The 15191-nt window shown below is 45.1% G+C and overlaps 1 protein-coding gene across 1 annotated transcript in view; it reads left to right on the top strand.

Moving 5' to 3' along the window:
* The window catches only part of ETV5 (ETS variant transcription factor 5), a 71199-nt gene extending 65210 nt beyond the window's left edge, over window positions 1-5989 (top strand). The window contains exon 13 of the mRNA XM_004603030.2: window positions 3376-5989. Within this exon, the coding sequence (XP_004603087.1) occupies window positions 3376-3597 (222 nt within the window). The 3' untranslated portion in view covers window positions 3598-5989. The remainder of the gene's footprint in view (window positions 1-3375) is intronic.
* The last annotated feature ends 9202 nt before the right edge of the window (window positions 5990-15191 follow it).

A 15191-nucleotide genomic window follows, 5' to 3' on the forward strand; every position in this document is an offset into this window, starting at 1 on the left:
GCTCACGGAGGTGTTCAGACTGGTGCGTGGTGAATCTGGACTGGGCACCATCTGGTCCTGCCATCTGACCTAGTTAGTGTCAGTGACCTCCTGCCCTCCTACCTCCACATTGAGGACTTGACTCTGGGTGAGAAACCAGACTGAACATAGGCTTATAAAAATGGGACGAGGATAATTGTCTGCCACACTTAGTACTGCTTGGCTGAAGACACTGAATCAACTCATGTGATGCACACAGCTCCCGTCTATCCGCCCCCAACTCCTAGTGTTGGAGTTCTGAGAAGCGTTCGTGCAGACACCCATGTTCTTGTGACCAGACATCTAAGTGTTACCACAAAATCAGGTTTTCTATTTTTATTTATTTATTTATTTATTTTTGCTTTTTTTGGGGGGGTCACACCCAGCGATGCTCAGGGGTTACTCCTGGCTTTGCACTCAGGAATTACTCCTGGTGGTGCTTGGGAACCATATGGGATGCCGGGGATCGAACCCAGGTCGGCCGTGTGCAAGGCAAACGCCCTACCCGCTGTGCTATCTCTCCGGCCCCAAAATCAGGTTTTTTAAAAATTGAGTTACCGTGAGCTACACAGTTACAAAGGTGTTTGTGATTGAGTTTTAGTCATACATACAGTGTTTCAACATCTGTCTCACCGCTAATGTCCCAGTGTTCCTCCAGCCACCTACCACTCCCCTCCAACCTGTCTGTATAAGTACTTTTCTTCTCTCTCTCTCTCTCCCCCTCTTTCTCCTCCCCCCTCCCTTTTCCCCCCTCGTTCTCCTCTGCCCCATCTTCCTCCTTCTGGACATTATAGTTTGCAATAAAGATACTGAGAGGCCATCATATTTGGTCCTTTACCCACTTTCAGTATGCATCTCCCTTCCAGGGTGACCACTTCAACCATCATTGTCCCTTCTCATAAAATCAGTTTTAAGGCTGGGGATAACCACTGTAAGCAAAACGTATGTGTGTAACATATATGTATATATATATATATTTTTTAATTGAGTCATAGTGAAATACAGTTACAAAGCTGATCATGGTTGAGTTTCAGTCATACAGTCTTCCAACACTCGTCCCTCCCCCATTGTACATTTCCCATCACCATGTAGTAAAATTTCTTAAACTGAAGAGTTAGAGAAGTTCTTAGTTAAAGACAGATTTGACATTCACAACAGAAGAATATGAAGGGCAGGATCCAACCCACCATTTCAAAACTGTTATCAGTAATATTAGCCACTCTGCCTTACCTACATTCCCGATCAAAGCCAGTTTACTAGGTTTGATTATCAGATTTTATTGATCACTGGGTTTCATCCTCTTGTACTGCTACTCAAACAAGCAGCAGAGAAGGTGGTTGACCTTGGTGGCTTATCAATTACATCCTGAAGTCTATGAATGATTAAGATCTTTGGTTTCTATAATACAGTATAAAATTCCCATAAAGATAGTTGTCAATTCCTTTAATGTAGCCTCTGCTACTCATGGAATGAGTAATTTAAAACTGCCAGGAAGCCAAAAAGCAATTCTATTTGTCTTTGGAACAAACTTAAAATTTCCATATAAGCTCTCAGATCAAGCTCTTAGCCCTTCAAAATAACAAAGCCAAACTTTGGAAGTAACTGAAACATGGGCTGACTTTTGGACTGTAACTTTTCTCCCTCCCCACTCTTCTTCCTGCTCTCTTCTCTTCTCTTCTCCTTTTCTTTTTTCCTTTTTTAATGAGACATGAATAGTTGCCGTATGTTCCTTCACCACCACCACCTTAAACTTTTTTTTGTATAACACCAACCTCCAGCGTCAGCCTAACTGTTCTTTCTTATCTGGGAATCAAGAAGATTTTCTTTTAAAAGAATAGGGGCTGGAGCAATAGCACAGCGGGTAGGGCGTTTGCCTTGCACGTAGCCAACCCGGGTTCGATTCCCAGCATCCTATATGGTCCTCTGAGCACTGCCAGGGGTAATTCCTGAGTGCAGAGCCAGGAGTGACCCCTGTGCATTGCCGTGTGTGACCCCCCCAAGAAAAAAGAAAAAAAAAAGAATAGTTCTAGGGGGGCTGGAGCAATAGCACGGCGGGTAGGGCTTGCACGCCTTGCACACCTTGCACGCAGCCGACCCGTGTTCAATTCCCAGAATCCCATACGGTCCCCAGAGCACTGCCAGGGGTGATTTCCTGAGTGCAGAGCCAGGAGTAACCCCTGTGCATCACCAGGTGTGACCCAAAAAGCAAAAAAAAAAAAAAAGAAAAAGAAAAGAATAGTTCTAGGGACCACAGAGATAGTACAGGGGCTAATGCATAATTCACCCTGTTTCAACCCTTGCCACCACCTGGTCCCCACACGGCATCACTAGGTGCATCCCTGAAAGCTCCCAGGTACCACCAGATGTGGCTCTGGGGGTCCCTGACGCCAGGGTCCTAACATTAAACTCCTGGCATGGGTGGCTGAGCGTTGCCAGGAGTGAGCACCAGTTGGAGGTACTGAGCACCTGAGCACCACTTGAAGGTGCTTCCTCAAAGTTACCAAGGGGTCTTGGGCATAACTCAAGTGCCAGAAAGTACCTGCCTTGTGATTATGAGGCCAGGAGTGCAGCCCCCAGTACTGACCCATGTGTCAGCGCTGGATCCGGATACCACGACTGTATGTGATCTGCACACCGTAGCTAAAGTGTGTGAGCATGGCAAGGGAGGGCGTCCAGCCTCTGGTCACCACACCGAAGGGACAGAGAAAGAATTTTCTGATTTCTTAAGAAATTAAAGTATCTTTTAAAAAAATCTTTTGAGGGGCCGGAGCGATAGCACAGCGGGTAGGGCATTTGCCTTGCATGCGGCCGACCCGGGTTCGATCCCTGGCATCCCATATGGTCCCCCAAGCACTGCCAGGAGTAATTCCTGAGTGCAAAGCCAGAAGTAACCCCTAAGCATCGCTGTGTGTGACCCAAAAAGCAAAAAAAAAATCTTTTGAGCCAAAGAAATAGTACAGTTAAAGGAGCTTGTTTTACATGCGGCTGACCTGAGTTCGGTCTACACCACATGAGTCTCTCAGCAGTGATTTATGAGCATGGAGCTAGGAGTAAATACCTGAGCACTGCTGAGTGTGACTCCCCCCCTTTTTTTTTCCAATAAACAAAAGAACCTATCAAGTATGAATTTGAAATTTAAATACCTTTTTCAGTTCCTGAGCTGTGAGGTCAGTCGTAACACGTTCTCAAAATTTCTCTCTCATACACACACACACACACACACACATACACACAAATTAGCTGCTAATGAGCTTCCTGGCTTCTGTGGCTGATTAGCATGGTATTTCTTGTTCCCTGGGTCCCCGAGTCCTATGCCCTAATCCGGCTCAGCCTCACCCGATGTGTTTCCTGTTCTAGGTGGCCGGGGAGCGATACGTCTACAAATTTGTTTGTGACCCCGATGCCCTTTTCTCCATGGCCTTCCCTGACAACCAGCGTCCGTTCCTGAAGGCGGAGTCCGAGTGCCACCTCAACGAGGAGGAAACCCTGCCTCTGACCCACTTCGAAGACAATCCCGCTTACCTCCTGGATGTGGATCGCTGCGGCAGCCTCCCCTACGCCGAGGGCTTCGCTTACTAAAGTTCCCGAGTGGCCGAGCAGCCAAACCCTAGAGCTAGCAGTTCCCATTCAGGCAAATGAGGGCAGTGGTTTTGTTCGTGTTTCTGGCTGTTCCTGACGCTTGCCCTTTGAGTATGAAGTGGAGAGCCCAAGCTGTCTCTAGTGGCGCCCAGACAGACGGATGACCTTGGCTGGGGTGTGGGAACAGGGAGGCCCAGTTCTGACTCTCACAAGGTCTCTGGGAAGAGCTTTTGACCTGGAACCTCCTTCCCATTGGACAATATATGCAAAGCAATACCTTGTTCAGGTTAGTCCCCTACCCACGGGCAAAGAGTGCGTGACAATCTGCATTTGATCATGGACTACTAAATGCCTTTACACAGAAGGGCTTGGATTTTGCACAATTGAAGAAGAAATCATAACTCCCCTGTCCCCGGTCCCCCAGAATCCTAGGTAAGCTCAGTAGGGGAGGTCCCAGCCAGGAAGGGTTCAAAAGGTATCTGACAACAAGGAGAACTTTTCTGTCTCCATTAGAGAAACGCTTTCCCTCGGTCTTGAAAGGAAGGTGGGGTCATCTAAACAGCTGTCCTCTGCGCCATGGTTCGGTGATAAACCCTTGCTCCTCTCGCGTGGGAACCTGGCCAGGCTTAAGCCCCCTTTCTCTTCCCGGTAACAGGGCTCCATGTGAACGCTTTAAGCCTAGAAGGGTGAGGAACACTTTTGACAGTATTTTGTTTTGCTTTGATTCAGGGGATTGTTTTGTTTTGGTGGTTGTTTAGGGGGGCGGGAAAAACAGTTTATAAACTGATTTTTGTAGTTTTGGTATTTAAAGCAAAAAAGTATCTCTCTCTCTCTCTCTCTCTCTCTCACACACACACACACACACACACACACACACACACCTACACACCTTTTGGTAACTGCACTGCATCCTTTAGACAGGGCAGTGCTGACTTATGAAGACACTGCAGCTTGCAAGGGGCTTTGCTGGGGGCTGCCCCTGGGCTATGGAGAAGCCCACTTCATTGCCTGCTTCGTGCTTTCTGCACCAGACAGCCTGATGGCACATTTGCACCTGAGTTGTACATTTTTGAGGTGTGCTGGGGCCTCCTGGACACACCACTTAGATTCTGTATGTATAGTTTCCCCTCGTTCGTTAACATGCGCTCTCTGGAAAGCATATGTACATAATACATGCCGCGTCCATTTGCAACCTGTTAACCTGGTGGAACCCTTTGGGATTCCTTCCTGGGCATGATGGATGACGATTTCCATTTCACCCAGTTTGTTTTGTTTTCCTCTTTTTCTTTAATCCTTGGACTTTAAACCCTGCATATGATTCAATAGGGTTTGAGACTTACATGTGACACTGACTGATTAAAAACAGTGCTAGCATTTTAGTTTCCTGCCACCTTTAAAAAAAAAAAAGTTTTGCTGATTACTGTATTATATTGGGAACGTTCTTTAAACAACCAAGCTAAAGCTATGTGAAAGTTGAGCTCCCAGTAGAGGAAGAGTTCCGAGAGGGTGTTAGAACCTTGCCCTGCTCCGCTGATAGAATCCCGAGCACAGCCGCTCTTAGCACGTTTTTTGAAAGGCTGTGTTAGTCTTCAGCGCCCAAGGCCAGTGCTGACGTGGGGAGGTTATGTGTAAGTCAGTGCTCTGAATTTTCTTGCTATTAATGGAGCACTCCATAATCTCCAACAGTCCCCCTCAGGACCAGCAGCACATTTGCAAAGACCTTAACAGAGATAAGGGGTGCGTTTTATAGCTTTATAGCTGTGGAAACGTAAGGTTTTCCTCTTGGTCGCTAATTAGCCCACAAAGGTATTAAACCTAAAGCTTGGGCTTTAATTAGCACTGTACTCTAATCAAAGGACTCTTTCCAAACTGCATTTATAGCTTCCTAAACTACGCATAGTCTATACATAGATGCATATTTTACCCCCAGCTGGCTAGAGATTTATTTGTTGTAAATGCTGTATAGGATTTTTTTTTCCCCCCCTCCCTTTCTTATACTGGTTTGGGGTTTTGTTTTTTGGTTGGTTGGTGGTTGTTTTGTTGTTGTTTTGATGGGTTTATGCTGTTTTAGAGACTATGGAAATAATCCCGTAGCCTGAGCCCTCCTTCCCCCCCGCTGGAACCATGTGACCCAGGCATCACGGGACACTAGACAGTGGCGTCACCGTTGCATTCCCATTGGACTCACACACCTCCTGATGGTTTGGGGGTTGGGTTTGGGTTTGGGTTTTGCTTCTTTTCCAGAGTGTGGAAAGTCTACAGTGCTGAAGGGCTTTTAACCTGCCAGTTGATTTGAAGTACTTTCCCCTGCGCAGGGCTGTATGCATCCTGCCAAGCTGCGTTATATTCTGTACTGTGTACAATAAAGAAGTTTGCTTTCAGTTTAATAAGGTTCTGGACCCCGCCTCTTTCTTGTACTTTCTGGGCTGCTTTTAAACTGTGCAGAAGCCACCTGACATGGTGTCTCCTTTCTTTCTCTCTGTCTGTTATCTTCTCTGTGGGAACATTTTTCTGGAAGAAGTAGCCTAGCTGCCCTTTGGCTTCATCTAGAACCTTTAAAAAAAACTATTGCTCACTTTTGGGGTTGGAGAGAGAGTCTAGAGGGTAAATTCCTTGGAGACTGCTGACCCAGGTTCAAACCCCAGCATCCCATATGGTCCCCTGAGCACCAAGATCTGGAAGTTTACCCTGAGTATCCACATGTGTGGCCACAAAACAAAATTATAACTTACTTTAGGGGATGAATTTTGTGAAAGGTTATTAATTAGACTAGACATGGAGATCAAGAATGCAGATCAGCCTCTTAGCTGGAAACTTTGAAAAAAACTAAAAAATGTTAAAGGGTTTGTTTCCCCTCCAGTGTTTGATCCAAACATTTTCCTAGTAGTTGACCCCTCAAAAAACAACCACATCCTGATCTGAGCACAAAGCCAGGAGTAAGCCCTGCTCACCACCGGGCGTGGCCCCAAAACAAAAAAGCAGCCACATAGCAAGCTCCTGCCTGCTGTTTCCCAGCATGCACCAGTCAAGAGTCCTGCTTTCCAGTGTATCTTCCTCCTGGATATGTGTCACTGGGGAAAGTCATGGAAGGGAAAGGTTGGCGGGGCTGTGTGCAGTAGGAAATCTCTTTGTGTGCCTGCTTCACCCTTTGTACCTTTCATTTGGGCCTTTCAAGACTCCTGTTACAGTGGAGAAACTAATACGCAGCCGTTTCCAAGCCTATAACAGAAGACTTTCTGTAAGTTTATCTTCTATCTTCCTCACACTGTTTTACAAGCCCTTAAGTATAAGAACATCTGAGACTGGATTCGTGCACAGCCATTGAATGAGAGCTCTGAGGAATGAATGGCCACCACCGAAACCCACTAGCTGGCGGCAGATTAAGGAAAGATGCTTGGGCACGAGGCAGAGAGCTGAGGACAAAGCCAGCTCTGCTTTTCAGCTTCCCCCAAGATAAGGCTCTGACAGTCGGCTCCTCCTTATCCCAGGGCTCACTCTCCAGCCTGGCCCGGATCCAGCTCCTTCGCCTGTTCTCAGAGGTCATCAAACACTGGGCGGCCCTTCTCACATTGGGCGCGAGGATAGGAAACCCAGAAAATGTGAAGTTTACTCTTCGTCGAGATCCCTTTCCATGTGCCAAGCCAGGAAAACAATGCTTATTCAGTCATCAGATGACAAAGAGGTAGTGTGAGGGCAGAGGAATGTGGCTTGGAGAGCCAGAGTATGTGCAGAATCTAAATGTGAATGCAGCTGGGACAAATGTAAACTAATGTGCAAGAAAAACACTCTTGTTCCCAGGCGGTTGGAAGCCCCAGAGAGATGGCCCACTGTCCAGCGATGCAGGTGGCTGCGCCCAGCCTGGGGCCCCAGAACCCAAGCAAAAGGGGAAAAAAGTCAAGAACTTCTCCGTCTAACATCAGCTCTGATTTTATTTGGCGTTAGTGTATTATACTTCAAATAGGAGGGCAAGGATGGAAGGAGGGGCAGAGAGACAAGGCACTGTGCCCTTTAGGTCCCTGTATATACACCGCTTCATACTGAAGGGGCTCCCTGAGGGGGACTGTCCTCACCTCCAGATTATGTGCTCCTTCAGCTGAGGCCTGGGACTGTTGACTTTGGCAGTGCAACTTTGATAGCTAACCTTAGGAGAGCACTTTACCGTTTACAGAGCACTTTTAATCCCCATTATCTTTTTGGCAGGCTTTCTGCAATGGTAACTCTTGGTTGAAATTGAATCTGAAAATACAGTTGTGAGCCTCCAAAATTGCTCCCTTGGAGTGTTCACAGGGCTACTGTGGAAAGGGGACGGCAGATTGGGAAGCGGGACTTTGGGGACTTTGGGGTGCTGTGCCTGATGAGATGTACCTGGAGCATCTCAGTGGGCTGGGCTGGACTGATACCTCCGCCACACCGCTGAGGGCACTAATGGACAGCTGTGCCCACGACTTTTAGGAAATAGAGAAGAAAGGAACTTCCTTGGGGAGTCGAGGGTGTGTGTGTGTGTGTGTGTGTGTGTGTGTGTGTGTGTGTGTGAAAACCATAGTTCTCAGGTCAACATTTTCCAGCAAGTTTCTAAGATTTTCTAGCTCCACTATTAAAAGAATACATTTTTGGGGCTGGAGCGATAGCATAGCGGGGAGGGCATTTGCCTTGCACGCGGCCAACCCGGGTTCGAATCCCAGCATCCCATATGGTCCCCTGAGCACCGCTAGGAGTAATTCCTGAGTGCAAAGCCAGGAGTAACCCCTATGCATCGCCAAGTGTGACCCAAAAAGAAAAAAAAATACGCTTTTTTTCACTTCCCAGTCATTCACTAACCACCTACTAGATGCCAGACTGCCAAATGCCAAAAGTAAATGATTTAAGATGACCTTTCAAATCCCATGTCATGTTGTGGTCTTGTCTGTGAGGGCCTCTTTGACTTGTAAAAACTACTCAGCAGCTCAAAGCATCTCATACTAAACACTGCTAACACCGTCTTGTTCTGGCAGCATTGACCAGAGACTGAGGAGGCTGAGGTATTCATCCCCCTCACTCCACCCCTGTTGATGGTGGAGATATTAATTCTTGAACACATTGATACTAGCCTACAATTGATGTTAATTAAACCACATTGAAGAGTGGTGAGCCCGTGGATGGTACTCACTGGGGTCAACATGTTAATGTGTTTGCCACCAGGACCAGAAGAGGGCAGATGAAGGGATCAGTGCCCCAGGAACTGTTGGCAGGTCAGCAGCAGGTGGGTTGAGGGGACCTGGCACAGATACCGGTGTTTGTTACACCTGCCTTGAGCTTGAGCAAGCTCTCCCACACCACCTTGATTTCTTTACACATACTTAATTGGATGAGTTTCTGCTTTCACCATGCTATGAATAATTATATAATATAGCTATATATAATATACAACTATGTAATATATTTCATACTATATCACAGCTGGTAGGGTGTTTGCCTTGCATGTGGCTGACCCCGGTTCAATTCCTCCACCCCTCTCAGAGAGCCCAACAAGCTACGGAGAGTATCCCGCCCGCAAAGCAGAGCCTGGCAAGCTCCCCGTGGCGTATTTGATATGCCAAAAACAGTAACAACAAGTCTCACAATGGAGACATTACTGGTGCTGGCTCAGCAAATTGATAAGCAATGGGATGACAGTGACAGTGACTATTATAAGTATATATAATATATACATATATATTATCAGGGTTAAAGAGATAGCTTAATGGGCTAAGCATAAACTTTGCATTCAGGAGACCCGGATTTGATTATTAGCACCATATAGGCCCCAAACCTGTTCTAGGAGTGTCCCTTGAGCCTGCTGGGCGTGGCAAAAAACAAACATATACATTTATGAAGCATCTGTTGTATGGAAAGTTCCGTGATAGGTATTAGAAAGTGGCAGGTGCATACAGTGAAACCAACCTTTTCCTTAAACTATTCATAGGCTGATGAGGGAAACGTTTTATTTATGTGCTGGGTGAGGATCTGGTTCAGTGGCAGAGCACATACTTCACATGTGTGAGGCTCTGAGTTCCCAGCACCAAATTATTATTATGACACTTGTCCACATGAAACCAGAATGCAGTTTATAACTGAATATTATTTGTGCAATAAATAATATCTACTTTTTGTATGCTAGACACTTCTTTAGGGTTAGTGGAGAGAATAAAATAGACACTTATCTATGCTCTCAAGGATCTAACATTGGGGGGAGGGAGCAAATTAAGTGAAACAAACAAGATAGCATCCAGTAAGTAGCATTAAATAGAATGGAGAAAAGCAAATCAAGGAGAGGAAGTAATGCAGAGGAGGCTGTAGTTTTAAATAGGAAGATCAGAGAAGACCTGGTCGTGGAGCTAAGTCTTGAAAAAACAAATGAGTATCTGAAGGACACCTCTACCATTTGAGGTAGAGGACATAGCAAGTCTGAAAACGTTGAACATACTTAGAATATTTAAGGACTAGCAAGGCTATAACCTGAATCAGAGGGAGTGATGGGGGTAGGGGCAGAGAAAGAAAGTTTTAAAAAGTGAACAGTTGTCTCATCTGAGGATGTGGAGGCATTTCAGGGTCATGACATTCATTTGGGCTGCCAGGGATTGAACTTGGGTAGGAAGGCTGCAAGGCAAGTGCCTTACCCCTCTACTCTCTCTCCAGCCTGGATATGTTTTCAGGGTAGAGCCAGTAGATTTTAAATATGCAGAGTGAGAGAAAGGAGTTGGTTACAGCTTTGGGGGATGTGGACTGAGCACAACAAAGTGTGAAGCTGTCATTTACTGAGACAAAGAAAGGAGGCTGGGGGGAACCCAGCTACAACCAAACACTATGAAAGAAAAAGCTTGAGTGGAAATGGAGGCAGAAGAGGTTGCTGCTTTGCACATCTTGACTTTGTGATGCCCTATTTCTTTTTTCTCTTGGGCTCACCCTGCTGTGCGCAGAGCTTACTTCTGGCTCTGCATACAGGGCACAAGGAACCATACGGGGTGCCAGAAATTGAACCCAGGTGGGCTCTCACTGGCCTCTGCAATGACCTATTAGATGTAGAGATGAGAGCGTTCATTTCAGGTTTGAGACCCCAGCAGGAGGTAGGAATTTAAATAGTCATCTGTGTGTAGGAGGGTATTTCATATTGAAAAGAGATGAGAACACTAATCAATAAATCCACATGAGAAAGTTGAAAGCTCTGAGCCCCGAGACAGTGCAAGAAATGAAGAAGCATCATTCAAGATTGATAAAGGACTAGGATAGGGATAACCAGGCGGTTTTCCCAAGAGAAGGGAGACATCAGCTATGACAGATGTTTCTCGAGTGTCCAGCAAGGTGAAGAGAGGAACCAAATCAGCAGCATGAAGCTCATTACTTGTACAAGCCATTTCTATGAGCAGGAAAGGTAGCAGCTACGCTCATCAACACTGATGATGATGATGATGACTAGCCAAAGAAGGCTCAGGCTTACTGTCTGCTGGGAGGAGGATCAGAGGGGGCTCATTGGATGCCCAAGTCTTAGATTTGAGTTCAGTTCAGCTCAGCTTCTCTGACTCCATTTCTGTTCACATACCCCAATCTGAAAGAGGCCTCAAGTTCCTTGTCAGGGATGCCTAGAAGGAGTAGGATGGGAAAGAGCCATTCAAGGTTAAATGAGAAGAGACTTAAGGTGCTGTTCCCGCCACCTTTCTCATCCCAAACAACCTCTGTACTTGTTTTGTGCTCTTAAGGTATGTTTCCTTTGTGAAATGTTCAGTGCCTTTTTTTAATAACTTTTTTTCATATTGCGCAATTCGCATATGTTCTTCATAGGAAACAAAAAAATATAGCCTAAGTTCAGAACTATTTAAAGCTTAACCTAGAGATTCCCGTTAACACCTTACTATACATCGTTCCAGATGGCTTATTTCTATCTTGTTATTTAAACATAAAAAGACAAGGTCATGCAAACTTTATACATAGTTTTGTAGCTTATTTTTAAAGCAATATATTTGGCCATCTTTCAATATCAAGAAGTAAGTCTATTACAGTGTTAGAGTGGCATTTTAGTGACTACATACTATTCCATGTATATATGTAATGTGATATATTTTTGCAGTCCTCTTTGTTAGAAATTAGGGTACCACAAATATATATGAACATATATGCAAAACCAAACCAAGTGATCTTTATCCTCTCAAATCAAATACAAAATAGCTATTTGAATTTTTTACTGTTACCAGCTCCTATTAAGTTTTCCCTTTTGCCAGGTGTGATGAGGAGTCTATTTTGTGTGATGGGAACCCCAGTTCAATCTGTGGCATCACACCGCCCTCCCAAGAGCTACTGGGTATGGCCCATGAGGCCCCCTGAGCATAACTGGGTTAGCCCATGGCCCAATGTTAACAGGGCTGCATTCTCACACCGTATCCAATACTTGCCCAGCTTATTTGGTGGTGTGTCTTGGGGAGTGGCCCTTGGGGCTTCTTTTTTTTTTTTTTTTTTTTTTTGCTTTTTGGGTCACACCCAGCAATGCTCAGGGGTTACTCCTGGCTTTGCACTCAGGAATTACTCCTGGCAGTGCTTGGGAGACCATATGGGATGCCGGGGATTGAACCCGGGTCGGCCGCGTGCAAGGCGAACGCCCTACCCTCTGTGCTATCGCTCCAGCCCCCCCTTGGGGCTTCTGAGCACTGTTTGAGAGCCCCCAGTTACCCAGGTTTGCGTGTCTGTGTGGTTTTTTTTAGGAAACAAGAAACTTTTGTTGAAACTTATTTAGAATGATGTGAGGGGAGAGAAAGGGAGAATTGCATGTTTAAGCGTGAACACCAGCTGCTCCAGAATTAAAATAAGCCAGCGAAGGAACGCAGAAACAAGCAAGAGAGAGATGTGTTCACGGTAGACCCTGGGCTTGAAGAGAAGTGCCCAGCTTTCTGTTTTTTTGTTTTAATTTTAAAAGCCTAAGTATCTCTCAAATACATTTTTTTTTTCTTTTTGGGTTACACCCGGAGATGCTCAGGGCTGACTCCTGGCTCTGCACTCAAGAATCACTTCTGGCAGTGCTTGGGGGACCATATGGGATGCTGGGAATCAAACCCAGTCGGCCACACACAAGGCAAACGCCCTGCCCGTTGTACTATCGCTCCAGCCCCTCTCAAATACATCTTGATCATCACTAGCATAACATAATCTGCCACAGTTTCTCACCTGGACAACTGCAGTCTCCACCTGACATCTTTCTCCAAAATGTTGTCGGGTGATATTTTCATATGAGCCACACCCAAAGGTGCTCAAGTCCTAGCTTACTTCTGGCTATTCTCTGAGGGCCATGCAGAACCAGGGGTCAAGTTCAGGTCTTTCCAAATGCCAGGTGTATGCTCTATCACAAACTCTCTCCCTGCTCTATGGTTGATGTAAAAGTAGCTGTCTTCTTAAGTCCAAGTTATTCTCTTGCTTACCTTTTCAGTAATACCTACTGGGACATCTAGAATTTTAAACAGACGACACCATCAAATGTTGAAGAGGATAAAGGACTAGGGAAGTGTGGAATGATGTACTACTTTGGAAAACTACTCGGCAGTTTCTTAAAAATGGCAGTGAAATATCTGCTCTGTGACCCAGTAGTTCCAATCTTAAGTATTTACAGAAGAGAGATATGAATATCTATTAATAGAAAAACCTCTGCAACAACATTTGTGGATTGATTTGCAAGAGACACCATAAGCAACCCAAATGCTCATTAGGAGATTAAGATAAATTGTTATATACATACAATAGAATACTACCCTTCAATTAAAAAACCCTCTTTTTTATATACATATATATTTAATAGGACAAAATAGTATTGTTTAGCATAAAACATGTACAATTGATACATATGAGTCAAAGATATAGCCATTTATCCTTAATAAAAAAGATAAGCAAATAAAATTCAGTATAAGGAAAACATACTGTAAGCAATTTCAGGTTTTCTAGGAAGCTTGTATAGAATTTAAATGAAAAAAATCTATTAATCTACCAATCAAAAATACTCTTTTGAAAAAATGAACTACCTTTATACCACAGATTAATCTCTAAAACATGATTTAGGCCAATAGTTAATTATACACTTAAATATATATACATATATATTTGTATAACAAATATACACTATATCATCCTACTTAAAACTCTAGAATTGGCTAAACTTACCTATAGTGACAAAATTCAGAGATGGGATGGGTGAGTAGGAATTGACAGAGAGACCATTTTGAAGTGATGGAAATGTTCTCTAGCTTGGTTTGGTGACAGTTATGTGTAATGTTTGTCAACCATTGTCAAATTGAGCGCCTGCTGTATTTTATTTTATGTTAATCCTCGCAAAACGCTTATGTCAGTTCTCAGAATAAAGCCCAGACTTTAACTTGGACTGACACGGTGGCCCTCACTCTTTAGCCTCATGTCACACCGCTCTCTCTGAGACAACCTGCCTCCAAGGCTTCAGTCTTCTGGTGTCTTGATGGTCGTTGGTCCCTTTACTCCAGACCTGACACAAAATATTCTCTACACATGAAGTATTATGTGGCCTCCAGACTCAACCCTAACCTCCAACCAATTTCACGAATCACGAATCACAAAATCCCATTAATCGTCCATTTCTCGAGTGGGCTCAGTAACCTCTCCATTCATCCTTTCCCTGAGATCTTAGAAGTCTCTCTCGACTTGGCCCTCCCAAAGATGTCACACTGGAGGCTCTTTCAGGGTCAGGGGAATGAGATCCAGCTTGTTACTGGATTTAGCATATGAATACACCATGGGAAGCTTGTAAGGCTGTCCCATTTGGGCAGGAAGCTCAGGAGTTCGCCAGTTTCTCTCAGAGGGAGAAGTAGGCTACAAGATATCACTTCTGGGAGCTTGCTTTTAAGTCTCTGGATGTTGGCCGTTGATGGGATTACACACATCTGGGTTCCTCTGCCAGCACCTTCATGCGTGAGGCCTGTCCGATCATGTGGAGAGGGGCCTCGAGCATGGCTGTAGCTAGGTTCCGGTGGTCTTCGGCCGCTGGGAGCTCTGCTCGGGGTGGGGAGGGAAGCTAGAGCCCATCCCCTCCGAGGGGCCCGGGGGAAGAGAGCCAGGCGTGTGGGCAAGAGACTCAACCAATTTAACCTCCATATATAAATTAATCTCAGTTCATTCTGCAGTTACCCAGGGAAGACAGTGAACTACTTTTCCAGGCAAAGGAATAATTTCAATTTTCTGCATTTCCTAGGTATGTTTTTATCTCCCATGTGTGTTTTTTCAGCACCTTCTATATCTTTTTATTTTGTTTTTCTTTTTGGTTTTTTTTTTAGCACACATGGCTGTGCTGGGACCAATCCTGGTGGGGATTGTGGGCCCATGGGTGGTGATGGAATCCAACTCAGGTTGGCTATGTGCAAGGCAAGAGACCTATCTTTTTTTCAAGGCACTTTTCCTAATTCTTCCTTCCCTCCTTCCTTCCCTCCTTCCCTCCCTCCCTCCCTCCCTCCCTCCCTCTCTCCCTCCCTCCTTCCTTCCTTCCTTCCTTCCTTCCTTCCTTCCTTCCTTCCTTCCTTCCTTCCTTCCTTCCTTCCTTCCTTCCTTCCTCCCTTTGACTTTACCCACATTTTATATAG

This window comes from Sorex araneus, chromosome 2 (genome assembly GCF_027595985.1).
Source record: "Sorex araneus isolate mSorAra2 chromosome 2, mSorAra2.pri, whole genome shotgun sequence".
NCBI lineage: Eukaryota > Metazoa > Chordata > Mammalia > Eulipotyphla > Soricidae > Sorex > Sorex araneus.